The sequence below is a fragment of the Tubulanus polymorphus genome, chromosome 8 (genome assembly GCF_964204645.1).
Source record: "Tubulanus polymorphus chromosome 8, tnTubPoly1.2, whole genome shotgun sequence".
Classification (NCBI taxonomy): domain Eukaryota; kingdom Metazoa; phylum Nemertea; class Palaeonemertea; order Tubulaniformes; family Tubulanidae; genus Tubulanus; species Tubulanus polymorphus.
This window is the reverse complement of record NC_134032.1, coordinates 8,670,080-8,689,461: the sequence shown is the minus strand read 5'-3', so window position 1 is coordinate 8,689,461 and position 19,382 is coordinate 8,670,080. Positions and strand designations below refer to the sequence as shown.

Genomic DNA, 19,382 nt, shown 5'->3' with positions numbered 1-19,382 from the left:
CATTTTTTAAGGTCGACCGTATTTAGCAATATGTGTGTTATTTTTCAAGGCATCAAAAAAACTTTCAAGTTAGTTTTCTTGCTCATTGCCGCGCCATTGGGCAATTTATCTGGAGCGCACTTTCAGAGCTTCACAAGGTTTTCAAAAAGGAGTCATTTTTCCGTTTCAAATATAGGCCTACTACAAACACCAGACATTTGACAATTCACCAGAATCGCACTTTCAAAATGTGATCACCCACGCCTCACACGTGTTCAACGGGACCTTTAACTGCAAATGAACCTCAAACACCAGACATGAGACATTTGTCAGAATTGTTGACCAAACTTCACACTTTAATGAAGAGAGAGGAGTTGGTCCCAGGCTGCAAATTAAGGCTAAAAAATGATACATTGTTTCTTATTTCTGCTCTGAGCTATAAAGTTAACCCGACCGGTCACCTCTACACTGTACATACGTAACATTTTTAAACCATAATTAAGCTAACCACAACAGACTCGGCACCTATATAAATGAACTGATTACAAATGTTATTGCATTTTACGAAATGACCCGGCCGATTAGGAGAAACAAGGTATCATCTTTTTAGCCCTATACCTAAATAACATCTGATATCCGATTCAAAACGTTTCTGTGAGACAACACGAATATCAGCTGGTGATAAAAGAAAAAAAAATGAAGAGCTTATAACTTACACCTTGGTAGTTTCGGCAATTTCTCAAACCAAATCAACAGACTTCTGGTGTTGCGGGATGGAACATGCGTAATGGACACACATACCAACAAACATATGGCGTCCGAGAAATCCGATCGACAATTCAACCGGCCGTTATTAATACCTATTTCAATAGGTATTGATTCGAATTTTCCGCATTTTTGAATTCGATGCTCAATTCGCATCTGTTCTACTCTGAGTCGATAGAACTACGTGTCAAATAAAATGCGTCTTACATTAGAATCAATCGAAATCCGTTTCTGACGTAAGTAAGTTGAAAAACGATATACTGACTGAAATTATACAATCGAACGTTGTTGAGAATTCATTTATTTAGATTTGCGCATCAGAGCGGCGCCCCCGCTAGTCTCAACAAAATTTTCATAATCAATTAATTATCTATAATTGCCTTAAATGGCTTATTCTGTGCACAGGTTCCATGTGAGGACAAATTCTGGGTCCTCCTTTTATTCAAAACAAGTTGCGCCGCTCCTGGTACATAGAATTGAGAAAGTCACACTTTTTCTCCTAGATGACTGTATTTTTGTATCATACTTTTTTAGTGAATAATTGAATGAATGTCAGCCCCTCCCCACCAATCCGAATCAGGTTACTGGTATGATATGAAGTCGAACTGAGAGTTTTACCGTGTGGCAAATAAGAGAGAATTTGCCTCTGGCAATAGAGAGAATCTACTTCTGGCAGTCGAGGGTCTGATGAAAGGGACTATAGGCCTATGCAAACGGAAATAATGTGCCGAAGATATTCCGAAGAAAAAGATGAAATATTCATTAAGAAATTGCTTTCAGCTATCATTGATAGATTTAATGAATTCTAGATCGTGCATTGGATGATTGTAACTATCCTCGCTTGTCAGGATTTGATTGCTGCCCGCCGAACCTTCCACGCCCAACACAAACCTAGGCCGCAAACCCTTCGTTGGTTCATTACATTGCCCACGATTTCTTGGGGGGACAGGTTGCCGGTGAACGCGGCCGACAGTCTACGTATTCAGCCAATCAGACACGTCGTTTTTCACTGGCAGCTTTGCCACGCGCATCCGATTGGCTTGAAATATAGACAAGCGACGATGACTGTAACCGGTTTCTTCATGCCTAAATAACCAGGAGTGACCCAGGTCCGAACCCGGTCTAATGATATTGATTGATTCTGGTGCTGTGAGTTTATGCGCTCTCTCAGCGATTTTCAGCGAATTAAACTATCACAACACAATAAATCCTATATTGTGAACGTTGAAAATTGATTCTTTTAGAGAAAATCCATGGATCGTATGATCAACCCTTTCGGTACTGGCCTTATACTCACTCACTGTACTGAGCTAGAAATCGAAATTTTTGGTGATTTTCCTAACCCTGGTATAAAGATACCGTAAGATGGCGCATGGGTGTCATGACAATTCCCTATGAAAATGCAGGGCATCGGTGACTGTGCACCACGTAACGAAAGGGTGTTAACCCAGGCATGCGCATGCATACGTAGTGAATTTTCCAGAACATGGGGAGACCCCCATTTCTGTGAATACCTTCTCTTCGGAGTTGCCATGGTTGTTTTAAATTCGCCTTTCTTGAAGAGTCGAGCAAGAACACGTCCTTCATATCTTCGGAGTATCATTTGCCGTCGGTGTGCAGAAGCTGGGATACCTCAGAATCTGAACTATTAATCAGTCAATAGAATTAGAATTGTGTCGAAAGCTCTAAAGTGAATCTTCTACAAATTGTGTATTTTTTAACATCCAAAATCTAACGATTAGATTATTTTTTGCGGATGAATTGGTTTCATGACTGTAGATCGTGCGTATAAAACCCATATACGCATGATCTTTTCATAGATTTCCATCCTCGCTTACCAGCGTTTGATTGCCCTCCTCCAACGAAGCTCGCACCACAGCACAAAGCCTGGACGCAGACCCTACCTTGGCCTACACCGGCCAAGATTTCTTGGGCGAAAGGGTAGCCGCTCAGCGGCCACCAGTCTTTGTGTTAAGCCAATGAGATGAAGGCATCCCGAAAATTAAAAAGATTTCCAATATTTTGAATAAATCTATCTATTACGTATTAGAATTACTTGTTTAGTTAGTCAGGCTATGTATAATCACTTCTCATATTAGTTGGGATTTCTGTGACACAGATGCAGTCGTTTCTCGGCATGTTCGGAGGCATGTAATTGTTTAGCCACTGCACTAGTTCAACGTAGACACTGCACCAGTTCAACGTAGATCCAAGGGCGGATACAAAGTACCAAGGGGCCATTTTGCCCCCAAATTTCGACGAATAGAAATGGACAATGATTTTGGCTCATGATTCGTGATCAAAATCAAAAAGAAAGTATTTAGTGTATAAACATAGCAGAACTCGGGATTATGCTGCGAAGGGGAGGGTTGCTCGTACGCATATGCGCCTAACGAGAAACTAGTTAATCTGACAAGAAACTGAATCTAGTTAGGAGGACCCACAGACTTCGGGCGCGTATGCGTCGCCGGGGTAGCCCTTACCACGCAAAAGGCTGCACTTCATATCTTTGTCTAGTCAGTAACCTGTCTGTGGTTTAGTTTCACGATCGGATATTTTCACAAACCACATGGTGCCCATCCGATTATAAAAAGCTTACCACCAACGATTAGGTAACTAACTAATGTTGGTCCCTCCCGTAAAAATTCCTTGGTCTTGCTTTAAGCGTGCAAAATCCCAGAAACGGATCGATTTGCCGCCGCTATCATTTGCAAGTTCTAAATAAATACGATAGGTGGCGGTTGTTAAATGCGAATTATGGATACGTTTTAGTTGTCAAATCTAAAAATTTGATAGTTCGGCAATATTCCAATAGATGGCGATCATGTCATAGGAATTTCAGACGAACTACATTTCATTTTTGACTGTGAATTACTTATCGTATTCCGTGAAAGCTACCTAAATTCAAATACCTTTCGGAATCTTGATGTTCTAAAAAATCCAACTTTTAAACTTGCTAAATTTATCATATTAGGTCTAGATGTATATAGGTCCCTCCGGTAGTGTGTGTACATAGCACGTTGTAAAATAATGTTTGTTATGTTTCTAAGTGCTTTTATCTACTGTTTTTGTAAATAAATGTAAATACTGTTATTTTCCTCCATATACCATGGGAATGGTTGGAGTGTAAAAAATATTCGTATTCGTTTCAGGTGGGACTGTATTCAAACAGGGCATCTGATTACACTTCCCTGATTCGATAGACTTGGCGCTAGTGGACGCGGCTGATATCGTCTATTTAGCATCAGCGTCTATTGAACTCGACACATCAGATTCTAATCTAGTCCAATCCTATAGGTCCTCTTTCAGCAACCAAATGATCAGAATCACCACCAAAATATAGAATACAGTCGAGCTTTGTCTGTGCCCCAGATTCTCCTTAATCCGTGAATTAGACATGTAAGGGGCTTTAATCGGCGTAGTTAGTGCCCCTCAAAAACCACAAATTTGATGTTAAGTTCAGTGCCCTTGTTTACCATGATTTAACACAGAAAGTGCCTTCCCGCATGAACCCCCTCGAGATAGGACCCCGGATCCGCCCCTGTGAACAATCAGTACCAGTGCACGGAGCGTTTATAACTGGGACATCCTTGTTTATCCTCTAGCCAGCATCGAAGTCGAAATACAGCGTTTGGAAGCGGGATGCCGCATTATCCTAAGATACAGAATCCGCAGCAGTAGGCTGGGACATTCGTACCGGGGACCTTCGCTTTTCAACAACAAAATCAAAACACAAGACTTAAACACTCTTTTATCCCACGCTATTTTTGAAAGCAAATTTTTATTGGACTCAAATAATAATCATAATTTTACAATAACGTTGCTTCTTTCACTGTTCTTATGACGTCACAATTTTCATAATAATAATAATCCAGTACGAGGAGCAGACACATGGCTCCCCCTGGTGGTTGCTGTGGCTTCACCAATTTTAAAATCACAGAGACACGAACAGACCCTCTTCCTCCCGTCCGCCCCCCCCACACATGTAGATTTTTACCAGCACATTTTTACGTACCCCACAAACCCTTTCTTTCCGCATTTAAAAAATGTCTCTAGTGCCCCTCCCGAGGCGCCAGCAATTTTAAAAAAATTTCTTCCGATTTTTCCCGGACGGGGGCGTTTTATAAATCATTAGGCAACCCCAACCACCGCACCCCCCCTATCAGAAATCCCGAACACTAATTATCATCGATATTATATCTAACAATCAAGGGACAGGGATCAACTCCATTGTTACGCTGGTACAGTAAACATCGGCCGACTCGGACCCTATGACTAACTCGGTAAAAACCAACTTGACGACTACATAACTTATTTTTTCCTACCCTTAACTCCTGACTTCCATTACCTCGCACCGAGTTAGCCGGTCCCAGTTGTGCCTCGAGCTACAGCCACGTTTACTGCAGCGGCGTTGTGGATACGCACGTAAGTGCTGCCATCTATCGGCGACAAATCTAAACGAACTTACACAACCGAGCACGAGAAAAAACTACGAAAAAAAAAAAAAAATCCACGCACATCGAATAACAATCGGAGATCACAAATTTTTTGCCGAGCCAGCGTAAAAAAAACAAAACAAAAAAAAAATCACATTTCTTTTTCCATCGAGAATTCGTCGTAACATTTTTCGGAATCGGTCGCCGCGTAGGTTTCGACCTTTAAAAAAAAAGGCAAAAAATATATAGATTAAAAGGAAAACGCAAGCGAACTCGTTGCGTCGATGAAAAACAACGCGACCAAATATAAATTCGCTCGTTTTCCTGCCGAACGCCCCTCGTCGTAGTGGTTGCCGTCGTCCTTCTTATTGTTTTCGCAATTTCACGTGAGATAAACGTTATAATCATTATTATTATTATTATTCTCTTTTTCCGATCCGAGAGAAGTTCTTTCTTTATTATTCGTCGAATATTTTTTTCGTATCGTAAATCGTATAACATATTATCATTATTATTATCTTTCTTCCGTCGTCGACGTTGTCGTCCGCAGCCGAGAGACATCGATGACACGCACGCAACAACAATAACAACAACTAACGAAACCGCCCGCCCGGTGTGTGACAGCGACGACGTAAAATCTCTGGCCGCCGGAGCGGGCATACGACTACAGCACGTTTTTCCGTTAATAAACACAGATCCCGTTAACCATTGTAACATAAGTAGTAGTAGTAGTAGTAATAGCAATAATAGTAGTTTAGTAGTAGTGTAGTCGTAGATTGTTGCGCGTAGTTTTTTTCTTATTCATTCCTGATTAAAATGACGCTCGTTACTCGCGCGATCTCTCGGCTCGACGTACGTACGTCCGCGCACGCGTGCGGAGTTAATTCTGATTGGACGAGGAGCCCTTGTTGTTGCGACCGGAACTACGCGATTGGTCCATCGCACCCTGAAACGAGATAATCGAAATCAATTTGTAAGAGGGATACTTCTTTCCGCCGAGACCACTTTACCAGCGTTCTCCGTATACCGGAAATCACCCTTATCCCCCTTTCCAACGGCGAAACAAGTCCTAGCATATAGAACCCCTCCCCACCACTAAAACAACCTGCTTCCCTTCCGCGATAAAAAATAACTAAGCGTACCTTATTCGGCTTCCCTTCGTCTTCTTGTTGTCGTTTTTCATAATGGATGAAATCGTCGAATATGGACGTCGTGTGCCGATAGTTGTGCATGATCTTCCACACCTGTTTGCCCTTCTCGTATTTCACCTCCTGCGTGTCGCGCGAGTTCGTCACCGGCTTGTTTTCGTTGTTCTCAAGCCGGATGTGCCGCAGCTGGCTGTTCGGCACGTCCTTCACGTAGATCCACTTCACCTCGAACTGTCCCTTCCACTTGTCCTGCGCCCACACGCTGCTGTTCGTGTTGTAGTCCAAGTTCGACATCATCTGGCCCATGCCGCAAAAGTGTCCGGAACCGTTGACGCTGAAGTACAAGAATATCGGGTACTTGCGCTCACAGTCGCGGTACGCCTGGTCGAGACGTTTGTTACCGTGTTCGGTGCTGCACCAGATGCTGTATTTGATACTCCTGTGTATATCGTCCTCCGAGTACGATTTGATGATGAAAAATCGCGCATTCTTCGGCAAATTGAAATCCTTCGGATTGTACTGATTCGCCGACTTCAACTTCTCCAGAACGGGATTCGACGTGGCGACCGCCGCCGCGTTCGACGCCAAGCCTGCGCCGCCGCCGCCCGACGACGCCGCATTCATCGACGACGCCAACGCCGTGTTATTGTTATTCGACGCTGGGCCGCCGCCGTGCGAGTGCGCGCTCGCCGCCTGCGAAGGTCCGTTCGCGTACGCACCGCCGCCCCCACGTCCGCGCGTCGTCGCGCTCCACGCCTGACGCGCTTGCGGCGGTGCCTTCGTATCCCACGTGCCGATGTCCATGTTGTTGCCGCGCGACGGCAGCACGGGCGCGCGCGGGAAACTACGCGGTGCCAACTTCGGCTGCGGCTTCGGCGGCTGCGACGCGATGCTCGCCCACGACATTTTCTTCGGCGCGTTCGAACCGCTGCCGCCGGTGGCGCTGACGCTCACAACGCCACCCGACACCGCCGCCGACGACGCGTGGTTGTCGCCGGGTAGCGGTTTAATGTTCTCCTTAATCGAAGACGCCGACTCGACGGCCGACACGTGGTGGTGGTGGTGGTGATCGTTGATCGTGACGCTTTTTAAACCGTGATCGATCACCTTCATCGATAAGTCCGACTCGCCGTTCATCGTGCCGTACGGGTCCATGCCGACCATCATGTCGACCGGGTGGCTGTAATAGTCCTCGTAGACGGGCGCGGCGCGCGTGTCCGGCTTACGCGACGACGACAGCGCCGGCGGCTGCTGCTGCTGCTGCGGCTGCGAGCTCGTCGCCCACGACGTGTAGTCGCTCGTCGGGAAGTCCCAGCCACCGAAGCCCGGCTGCCCGTAGCCGAAGCCGCCGAACATGCCGTTGCTCGACATGTACTCGTTGTTGACCGCCTGGCCGTAGCCGCCGATCGAGAACATCGGGTCGCCGCCGTTCGACCAGGCGCCGTCGCCGAGGCCCTGGTTCAAGTACGGAAACGATGGGTAGTAACTCATGTACGGGTCGGACGACACGTTCGCCGCGTTCGACATCGGACCTGAATTATACACACCGGTCTGAAACGAGATGCAAGAAAAACGCCTTTAGAAAATAGATCATTAGGTAACGTCTGGCAAACGAGAATAGTGTATTCGGAAAGGAGAAATTAACGAAATTTGAGTACTATTTTTTTCGAAAAAAAAAAATCAAATTTGTAATCTCAGCCATTTTTAATGAGTTTTCCTTTTTTGGAAAATTGACTGCTTTCTCAAAAGCGATGTCCGGGTCTTTCCAGGGTCCAGTTCCACAGTTCAGAGTTAAGATTTAACTCAGAACTCATTCAAAATGAACTAATTTTAACTCAAGAGTTAACTCTAACTCACAACTGTGGAACTGGGTCCAGAACTCTCCAGCTCTATACGTCTGACTTGAAAGTGCTATTCGAGTTGGACGGTTGGACAGTTGGACATAGATTGACGGCTCAAGTCAGATCTTCTGACTGTCTTTAATACAGGGCTGAAAACGGCCCATATTGAAAAAGTCGGAAAATATTTTTTTTCTTAAAGAATTTTTCGGGGGAACAAAAATCAGTCACTTTCAGCCAAAAAACTAGCTTTCTTTTGGTCAAAATGTTAATAGTTTGGGTCTGTATTAGAGCCGCTTTTTGAATGAGACGCCATATTGGTTTCTCCGACTTCACAGTTGTGCTAACTACCACAGAAAACCGTCTTTGGGAGCACTCCTAACTACGGAGCACTCCGATGTGACGCATGCGATTGAAGTGTTCGATCGAGGCGATTTACATTGAACTCGGGAATAAAGAAAATGTTAGAAGAGGTCGGAAATCCGTCTATTATGGTCGGAAGATTTTCATCCCTGTTAATAGAGCCACATCAGATGTTGGACTCTTCGAAAGTCAAGTCCTAGAACGATGACATGTCCGACTTGAAATTGATAGGCTATATACGAGCGGGAGGACGGTACCGGTCGCCCCGCAAGTAGGGATCTTTTAGAACCAGACAAAATTCGTCGGAGCTAATTCTGAGTTCACGTTAATATAGTTACACTAGACACGCTCAAGTCGGATATCATTTCTCAGTGAACGCTTGTCCCACTTGAGAGAGGCTACACTGGGAATCGCAAAGGCGGATGCCGTTTAAGGAAAGGAGACGACGAAACGTCGCAATTAGTTCGAATCTTTAACTCTTTCAGTGTGTCTACACCGCAGTGCAGTGTATAAATCAATGATAGATACACCGCAATGCGGTGTATTGATGTAATTAGTAATTATCTCTCTAGAAAAATGGCAGCACCTCAAACATAGTGAAATAGATACACTGCGCCGCGGTGTAGATGCACTATAGTGGTATTCCCGTTATTCAGCACACTAGGGTGGAATTTTCGAAAATTTTCAAATTATCTCCAGCACTATAGGGTATTGATTAGTCAGCACTGAAAGGGTTAATCGATCCGTTTGAGTACATTACCTGGTGAGGCTGGAGGTAAGAGTCGAAGCTATCCTTTACCGGGTCTTTAGATCCATTGGCAACTGAAACGAGAAATCAAACGCAAACGATGTTCGCAATTAAAAACGGCTGGTGATATTTTGCCGACGCGGCACGCACACCGACTTCTAAAAAATTCAAGGAAAGTGCGGAACACAGGAGTAAAAAGAGCGGACATAGCAGTTATTCGAACCCAGGCTGGCATGTCGCTAGCATAGCGTCGTACCACCAGACTGAGGCTCAAGGAATCCCACCAAATGTTTTAACTACACATAGCACTCAACCTTACCCTAACCCTATCCTTGTAAACAAACCCTAAACCTACCCCTCACCCTATTGAAATCCTAAACCTCATAAAATAATTCTGTTATTTTTATCAGTTTATCTTATCATCTTATCATAGTTATCAGCAAAATAGCGCCTACAGTAATGAAGCCGCATTGGTAAAATATACGCCTTCATTAAAAAATCCACGTGGTAAATATTGATCATTTAGACGCTGGTTCCACAGAAAAGTCTGTAACAATAAATATGGCCCTCAATAAGCTGGGAAAGTATAGAATCTTCCTTGTTGTTGTTCAAGGGCTAATAAAATACTGGTGGTTTCCCATATAAAAAAATAGATAGATAGATCACATTAAGAATCATCTATCATTGACCCTTCTGCCATGTATCGAATTAAATAGGTCAGTCACCATACAGTGTAGTAACCATTCATAACCATTCAATCAACACTGGGTTCTTTATACGTTCTAAATACGCACAAATACCAGAACACAAGTTTTGAATATTTTATACATATATATATATATATATATATATATATATATATATATATATATTATATATATATATATATATATATATATATATATATATATATATATATATATATATATATATAGCAGTATAATTTATTCTCAGAACAAAGAAGACCTAACACTACCAGATACATATCTCAACTACAAACAGCATATACTACGAATCAAACACGAGAAGCCATCGCGCGCCAGTTGATTTAAAGCCGTCGTTTTTGTCACGTTTTTCAAACGACACAACGCCGTTCAACGATTTTCAGAGGGGTGAATAAAGCGGGCCGCCCTCCAAAAAACGGTCGTGGAGAACTCTCAATTACCACAATCAAATACGTACGAAAAAGACGGAAACCCTGTGTATCATACGCGACACAGCAATCTCAACAAATTTCCTCGATCATTCCTCGATTTCCAGGTAAGCGGCCACCACCCCCTCCCTCCCCCGCGGTCTAGGTTTTTTTTTACCTCTGTAATAATGGGCAGTGGTGATCGCGGTTGCAGCACCCGCGTAGCGAAATTCCATCTCTCTCTCTCTCTGGTCGTTCTCTCCCACGACGAACCGTGTAAATCCTTCCGTCGCCGTAAATTAAAGATTGCAATTTACAAGCCAACAAATTATATTCACCGGTCGCTGATCTAATCGACGAGGTGACCACTGAAAATACGTCCAACAATCAGTCGCCGCCGCCAACAACGGCCCGACGACCGCGACCGACGGTTTAAAATTAGACGACGCTCGACAGACACCAGATGGCGTGTGACGACGGTTTAAAATTAGACGACGCTCGACAGACACCAGATGGCGTGTGACGATACGATCGGTTGTTCGTGGCTAGTAGCGGAAATTCGTCGATTTCTCGAAATTTCGACCGGATTTTTACGCGCCCCCAAATCTATAGACGAAAATAATCGAGTAATCGATAAATTCACTTTCTCACTCAGTGCACGGTTTATATACATATCGAAAATTGGTTCGAGTTTAAAACTGAAACGCGCGAGAAATTGAAGCCATTTAGCGGATCATCGCAGAATCATGACAAATAGCAACTAGCGTATATTTCATAGAGACCGGCAGGTACAACCAGCGTATTTTAGGTACAACCACTCATATTTTCCCTACTTTTTACCCCACAAATCACCGATAAAAAAATGCACATTGTTTCCGCCAAACACCCCAACCCCCCACCAGACATGATCTAAATAAGAGTCCAATCGATTAACAACAATACAATATGTCACACAACGGATGCAATTTCATGCAACACGCGTGACCTACTTAAATCTCGGCAGATTCCTCCGATTTCTAGCTTTTTCTTTACAAAATCACCCACCTCCCGACTTTAAATAATATCGAATTTAACGGCGATTTTCGCATCATTAAAAACGCGCTAATTTCTTACGACATTAATTCGTTTCCGGAGCGAGAGGAGGTGCGGATTCATCATTTTAGCGACCAACCACCCGCAGAGTAGAGAGAGAAGGCCCGCTAATACAAACCCCCTTATATTAATACAATTCACAAATCCGCAACTGAGAAGTATTCTTATGTCCCTATATTTGAAACAAAGGTCCACGGAATCGGGTCCAACGCGCTTGAACTTCAAGTTGACGAGACGGTAAATTTAATGGCATCTACCGAGGCAAGCGAGGATTCCGCGATAGTCCTCCAGGTGCTATCTGCTATCATCATTTTCTTTTAGTAATGACACATGCGCATTGACAACGAATGAAACGCAAATAGCGCTGAGTTGCCCGCACACGAGAGTGCAGTCGATGCTGCGTCAAAAATATCAAACATGTCAAATATTTGGCGAATGACAGACAAAATGCGTTTGAAAAGGCCCGTGCAGACGAGCTGAAAACTGCACTCTGCCATTTGCATACGCAGTTTTTAGGCACACTGTGATACGCAGCTATCCGTGAAATAGGCACAAAAACAACTCTGGCTTTCAGTACGCCCCCAAAGTGGACCTTAAATTTCTATTCAACGACTCGTTCGATAATTTTCGGATTCGGACGCCTAAAAGTCGACTTCGGCCGCGAATAGCCCGGCGCTTCGTCCCTGGAAAAACGAACCGGGACCTCGAAATGGTTACCTATAAGAGGTTTAAGAAAGCAACCCGACGTCTATATCTCGATCCGAGCCTCAACGTACGAAGAACGAAATCGAAAATCTTAGATCACCTTCGCTGGTTTTTAGTCCATTAGCACTCTCGGGTGGCCCGTATCCGCCCTACCTTACTGCTCAATCCACCCCTCCACTTTTTTCATACGCTGCACAAAAACGGTTATAGTGAGATTCGAACCCGATAGCTTATGATAAACTAGACGCTTAAGTCCTCGAAAGACCAAACAGAAATCAACATCCTCCTATTCTAAATTCTCCAGTATTTCGAGTATGAACACTCCAAATCCAAGTAGTAAATCAGGATGAATTTCGTAAGGGGGGCCAAAAGGACACGATTTTGGTGGCCCACCTCATTCGAATCTTACATCACGCGAAAGCCTCGATTATTTACTAAAAAATCATCAAACGCAAAAATAAACAGCGAATGAGCTATTCGGTATCGCGATGAACTCGGATTTTCCCTTGAATTTTCCGAGTAGTTATTGATACTACAGTAGAGAAATTCCTGAGTGCTAATGGGTTAATATTCCGAGCAACCGGTCGTGCCCTTCGTACGAACAGAGCGCGATCGCACGGGTCGTACATAGGGTCGGGAAACCGGCTGCTCCGTAATGCTCGCGACAACCGAGCGGTCACACTAAAGCGCGCGCTCAACTCGATATCGAGCGAGAAACTTCTTCTTTTTTTTTAATCCACGGCGGCTCCGTCGAAAAAAACCGAAAAGGTTATAACGGGGCCGCGCGACCCGAGATTTATTCCCACGCGATTCCGAGAAAGGGCACGGTACGCGAAGACATCGATCACGAATTCACGTCGCAGACATGAATGAACGAGTGCTATCACACGCGGAGAAAGAGACCATTCCAGACTAGACTACTGTATACACTAGCTGAGTGTATCTGTGTGTGCTTGCAAGCTTGTGTGTGTGTGTGTGTAATGTGTACAATGCGAATATCCATAGCATTCATTCCTCGCATAACTTAATCACTATCGGTGTCGGGATTCAACACTGTGCGCGTTGCTGGCTGGTACGAGGGCGGGTGGGAGCGACCATAGCACTGTAGACTGTGTGCTAATAAATGCCTGATACCTCGGCTCTCCAACATCGCGATGATCTACTCACTGCACTCGCCATCCCTCCTCCCTCGGGGCACGGGGCTTTCTCCGAATTGATAACATTTTCTGTTTTCGATAATATGGGCATTTCGAGGGCGACCTAGGAGCCACCCAATAGATGGGGATTGCTCCGACTGCTGTGGTTTGTGCTTATTCTCGGAGTTTGAACTACAGGCAGAGTCAACAACTGTATATCGCACAAGTTCATTACTCAGGATTTGACTGGACACCAACTCGGGGGTAGATCTTTACCAGTCTCAACTATACCGCAGTAAGAGTCTACTGTATTGCACAAATTCATCGCACAGGATTTGACACCAACTCGGGGTAGATTTTTACCAGTCTCAACTATACCGCAGTAAGAGACGGTCTACTGAATTGCACAAATTCATTGCACAGGATTTGACACCAACACGGGGTAGATCTATACCAGTCTCAACTATACCGCAGTAAGAGACGGTCTACTGAATTGCACAAATTCATTGCACAGGATTTGACACCAACTCGGGGTAGATCTTTACCAGTCTCAACTATACCGCAATAAGAGACAGTCTACTATATTGCATAAATTCATTGCACAGGATTTGACACCAACTCGGGGTAGATCTTTACCAGTCTCAACTATACCGCAGTAAGAGACAGAGTCTACAGTATTACTCCTAACCATTTACTCAGAATTTGAGTCAGCTTAAAAGACAGCTTCACGCAGAGACAGCCCGGTTTAAAACTCTCTAAACTCATTATTTGACACTAACTCAGTTCGAGTTCAGAACTTTACGATTCTTGACTTCACAGCAGTAAGGAACGAAAGTCAATCCGTATATCTCAAACCCGCTATTCGGCACCAATTCGGTTGAGAACTTTCCCGTTGTCGACTATACCGCAGTAGGAAACACTGAACTGTATTTTCAAACTCGTACACTGGGCATTTGACGCAAACTCGGATTAGAATTTCATATCGGTCTCAACTTTATCAGCAGAAGAGACAGAGTCTAACATTCCGCAAACTCTTACCCCGTATTTGACGCAAGCTCTATAGTCTGGGTAGAATTTCAGGGAAGAGACTCGAACTTTACCGCGGTAAGATAAGGCCAGTGTCTTCTGCACGTCACAAACTCCTACGTGGTATTTCCAGCAAACCCGGGGCAGAATTTCAGATCAGGGGCACCACAACTTTACCGCAATAAGAGATAGATTTTCACGACAATCTCAGCTTTACCACGACTAGAGACACCGAGTCGAGTTCCTCGACTCTGCAAGCGCTCGACGAACTCGACCGCGTCCTCGCGCCGACCCCGCGCGTTCGCTCCTCTTATCACCGACGAAATCGTTGTCTAATATCTCGCTCCATCCCGTCGCAGCTGCCGTGGAAACCCTGGGAAGCCGTTACCGTGGCAACCGATAAACCAGCCGTCGCCGTCATCGGGCCGAAGCCACCGATCTCGTCGAGAATAAACTAAATCTAATTAATTAACCGATTGCCATTCGATGCCAAATAAACGACTTTAATCGATAAGTCTTAAGCAGATAATATATATATATATTGATGCGTTATAATTTATAATTACTCTAACTATATCCATTAAGTTTTTCACTGAATTGGACAGCACGGTTTTTAAGCAAAACCCTCAAATGATCTTATATTTTTCGATCCGAATAGGCCTATTGCTCAGTTGGTAGAATGTCCTTTTGGTAATAAGAACTCCATTCCAAACACAGACCGCCCTTTATACTTAAGATGATGTTAAATTATTAAATAAATTAATTTCAAGCTATAGACTAATCTTTTAACAAAACTATTACTTTCACCGATTAGTGCCAGTACAGGTCTTTACTGTCTCAGACATGTAGGCCTAAATAAAATCAAACTGACCAAATTATTAGTTTGTCAACTAACTGAGCAAAACAAACAATGTCATTTAGCTTTACTAAACTTTTCCATCCAGCTCAATCCCCCCGATATTCATTCGAGTGAATCCCATTTTTTAAACGCTTTTCTTCGAGATGAACTTGACATTTACAACCCTGTCCCCACGCGAGTAGTTTTTTTTTTAGAAACCTTACACCCAAATTAGGAAAGAAATTCGTATATTCGTCGAGCGGTCTATAGGCTAGTCATAGCCGGCTAATCAGTTCCTTGTTGACTCGAAAAAAAAAAAAAAACCACACTTGCTAACCACACTTGAATTCGAGCTAATACACAGCCGTATCGTGCTTCAACCTACGACCCGGAACCACCCCTTCAGTAAACATTAAATCCTGTTGCACCAAGTGAGGACAAGTAGGTTTTGAATGAGATCCAAACAGCAGACAGGCATTGGTACGATTCGACCTGTTATGAAAACCCCAAGGCCCATCTACTACGCGGAGGCACTAAAAAGCCGGCTCCGTTCGAACTGGCTTTTGCGCAGCCCGTATTTTGAAAGGCGCGCTCGAATTCGGGAAAGTGAGATGTTCGGTTACACAAACGTTGTGATGTGGTGATTGTACTACCCGTTTAATTCCCGGGTTGAACATGTTAAAAGAATTTTTGATCGGTTAATCAAAGGAATTCTTAACCAATATATCATAATAATGGAGCGCTTCGTTGCTTTGCATAACATGGATGCTGTTCCCTCAAGTTTTACTTTATCGACATCGTAACCCGGAAATAAGGAGGTAGCTAAGAACAGTGCTGCCATCTGTTAAGGAACTTAACCGAGTCGCCTTTTCATTGGTCGTGCATCTACACGGATGAAAAGCCGGCTTTTTAATAAGATTTCCAAAAAGGCAGCTTCTTTTAAAAAGAGCCGCCCTTTTTTGGACATATTTTCCTTGTTTCGGATTTTTCCTCTCATGTAGAAGGCCTTCAGGTATACGAAAACGTCGAATTATAGAATTCCCGGAATTTCTTAAAGGATTTTCCTATAAAAATGTCTGCCTAAGTACGATATCACGTTAAACTCCCAGTTATACGACATAAAATTTCACGATCTCGTATTCATTTCTCAGGTAATAAACACGCGTTTCCACTTTTTAAAGTTGAACTTGTCCACATTATTCAAGCATTGTCTGAGCTATCTGTTGTGTGGTGGCGCTGACCACACATGCATAAACTTGTGGCATCAGCCGAAATGTTTTAGGTAATTATGGAATTGCTTTTATCGAATGGTCGATACGATTTTCGGGAGGTCCGACGATTTTTCGTTTTCCCACGTCACGAACATCATACCCCGACGTAGGTTCGACCAGAAACGCCGAATTCAGATCATTCAGAACAACAACAAAATTTATCCAGTTTACGGGAAATGCGAATTTTAAGTCATTCTCATGTAAAATGATGAACAAACGTACTGCAATTAGACTAAAATCCAGATTAAGCAGGTTCGACTATATTTAAAAACTTAAAAAAGCCCAGAAATTAAGGTATCCAGAATCAACATATCTACCAACCCATCTGCTATAGGCCTACTCAAAACTGGGCAGCATTACACAGCAATTACGAAGTTCATATCAATATTCAGGATAAACAGGTGTCGACGATCTGACCCTGATGCTGCCATACGAAGGTAGCTGCAAATTTGGCGCTCATCTCACTCAAGGAAACTGCATCATTTCGTAATTATAGGGCCTATGCATTCCTTCAAAAATATCGAAAAGGGACTGAGGGAGATACCCCACTAGTGACTTTATCCGAAGAATGCCTTCATTTTTTTCTTCCGGACTCGAGAGTCCAGTTCCACAGTTCCGAGTTAAGATTTAACTGCGAGTAAACTCATGATGAAAATGAACTAACTTTAACTTAAGTGTTAACTCTAACTTACAACCGTGGAACTGGACTCCAGCCTTCCAATTTTCTGAGATCTGTATACGATTCATTAAGCGATAGGCTAGAAAGGGGGGGGTGGTAGTACCGCGTGATAGCGCGGATAGTTTTACCATACATACCTATGCTAGATTGCCCTTTATTTCTCTGCGCGATGAATGAGACCAGTTTTTGAATCGACGAAGCAGAACATGAAAAGAAAAGAGAAAACAAACAAACGCACGTTAATCGAAATGTTATTCTAACGTCGCCGACGAGTCTATCTATTCACGAAACTACTGGTCGCAGCCTCGGTTCCCGGGGTACTGGTCGGTCCGGAATCACATAGGCCTACATAAACTCTGTTTCTAATTAAGTTACCACCTAAACAGGTAAAAAACAATGTTCCAGGTCCCATCTGTACCGGTCTAAGGCGTAGCCTATTTATTGTGCAACTACCAAAACTACACTAATTTCTGATTACCTATTTCTAATAGGAGGTCTTCAGGGAAACAAGGAGTCATAGGGCGCATGAAGTTTTTGTCATTTTTACTAGTTAAGCTGTAGAAGAATGCATGTGGCGATTTGTTTTGAATCCTTTACAAGGAGTCGACTATGATAAGAAGGGGATCTGGATACAAAGGTCAGCAAGGGAGCAGGGGCCGGTTGCATAGTCATGGTTTAGGCTTAAGACCAGCCTAAGACCAACTTAGCTCTAGAGCCAATCTAACTATTTAAGATCAGTTTTGAAAAGATTTAAGACGACATTTGGACTGGAGTCACCACCGCGCAACTGGCCCCTCGGTCATAGACGTAGCATCATTGGAATACAGGGCTTTGACGTAGGTCTGTCATCTGAGTGACAGGTTTCGATCGGTAGGTCATGTTTCCGGAATTTCGACCATAACCATATTTGATATTACCGCTGCATAATACGCTCTACCGACCCAGGAATAAGTATTTTATGTAAACTCGATAAAAAAATTGGTTGGTAGGGAATTTGTTATCAGAAAAAGCTATTTTTCCTTCACTGGAACATACGCTTCGAAACCAGTCTGACCGCAACGACTTTTTAAGTCACGACGTGTGACGAATAGCCGGTAGAGTCAAAGAGGCTGCAGTCTAACAACATTGGATGAAGATCCGCTCGACGTGAGTCCATTATAAGATTGCGGTCAATGACGAAAGGCCAAGGATTAGGATCGAAAAGGCTTTAAAAAAGGGGGCAGCAATTTAGAGAATTGTGATGTTAACAAAAAACAAGAGCTCTTCTGAACACTTCTAAACCCCGGTAAACCCTTCAAACTAATATTTGAATCCGTAGACGCGTGGAAATCTGCGAGATATCCCTAAAAAGGCTGCATGAATCTCTAGGATAGACGAGCAGAGAGAGAGAACTAGGTCTGTCTCGTGTAGCCACACACACCTGGTGATCGAGTCCGTTAGACATCACTTTAAAACACGCCGTTTAATCCAATATTCACACCGTTTATACAGTCAAAATCTGTCCGTAATTAATCCTAGCCGACGTCTGAATGCGAATCAGTTGCTATCGGTAGTCTGTCGTGGCTCCTTAGGTCCGAAATCGGGTCCGAAATTCACTAAAATTCACCGAGAATCCTCACCGAGCTCGACAATATGGCGGAATCACGTGACCGCTCGCGCGGTGACGTCATCTTTAATTAATTTCGATCCCGGGTTAATTCGGAGCTAATTACAATTAAGATGCCTCCGAATAATTTTCAAATCTTCGGCTTTTCGTAAGCTCTGTCTTGAATTTTTAATAAATTCTTTCAGACTATTGATAGTTTTTCGCCCCGGCGATTTTCGTCAGTCGTGGAGACTCGCTTGCCAGGTGCTCGTTTGTTAGCGCTTACGTCATCTAGTAACTACGCTATTGACCAATTTCATCGTTATTTGAAAATACGACTTTTGTTTTAATTTTCAAAACAAATACCTCAAATAAGACTTTTTGCATCGTTTCTATTACTGATTAATTTGATTTTTCACGCCTAGGAGATATTCGGTAGTGTCAGCTGTCGAGACTCACGTGCCAGTGCTGGATACAATACAATACAAATACATTTTTCGCACACAGTTGGAACATGCAGGCCAAGCAAAGCATGGTTACACAACGCTGGCACCTTACAAAAGGGAGAAAACAGAAAAATTGAATAGACGCTTGTACCGGATGATTGCATCGACGGTGCCGAACAAGTGGCGGTGGGGAAT

The 19,382-nt window shown here is 43.6% G+C and overlaps 1 protein-coding gene across 2 annotated transcripts; it reads right to left on the bottom strand.

Annotated features, from left to right (window-relative positions):
• Positions 1-4,503: 4,503 nt before the first annotated feature.
• Positions 4,504-18,796, bottom strand: LOC141909610 (YTH domain-containing family protein 1-like). Of its 2 annotated transcripts, XM_074800116.1 has the most exons (5): positions 18,577-18,796; positions 17,294-17,318; positions 9,290-9,351; positions 6,323-7,879; positions 4,504-6,126 (listed from the first exon to the last, which is right to left on the bottom strand). In XM_074800116.1, the coding sequence occupies exons 1-5, from the start codon at positions 18,598-18,600 to the stop codon at positions 6,061-6,063; spliced, it is 1,734 nt and encodes a 577-aa protein (XP_074656217.1). In that variant the 5' UTR covers positions 18,601-18,796; the 3' UTR covers positions 4,504-6,060. The 2 variants fall into 2 exon arrangements, with proteins under 2 accessions (XP_074656217.1, XP_074656216.1); XM_074800115.1 differs by lacking the exons at positions 17,294-17,318; positions 18,577-18,796 and adding an exon at positions 10,588-11,274.
• Between the last annotated feature and the right edge of the window lie 586 nt (positions 18,797-19,382).

Excerpts from the sequence above, each read along its gene's own strand:
- LOC141909610 (XM_074800115.1), bottom strand. The coding sequence starts at position 10,645 with ATGGAATTTCGCTACGCGGGTGCTGCAACCGCGATCACCACTGCCCAT. Across the intron at positions 9,352-10,587 it reads CACTGCCCATTATTACAGAG|TTGCCAATGGATCTAAAGAC; the intron begins GTAAAAAAAAAC and ends TTCTCGTTTCAG. Across the intron at positions 7,880-9,289 it reads CTTACCTCCAGCCTCACCAG|ACCGGTGTGTATAATTCAGG; the intron begins GTAATGTACTCA and ends ATCTCGTTTCAG.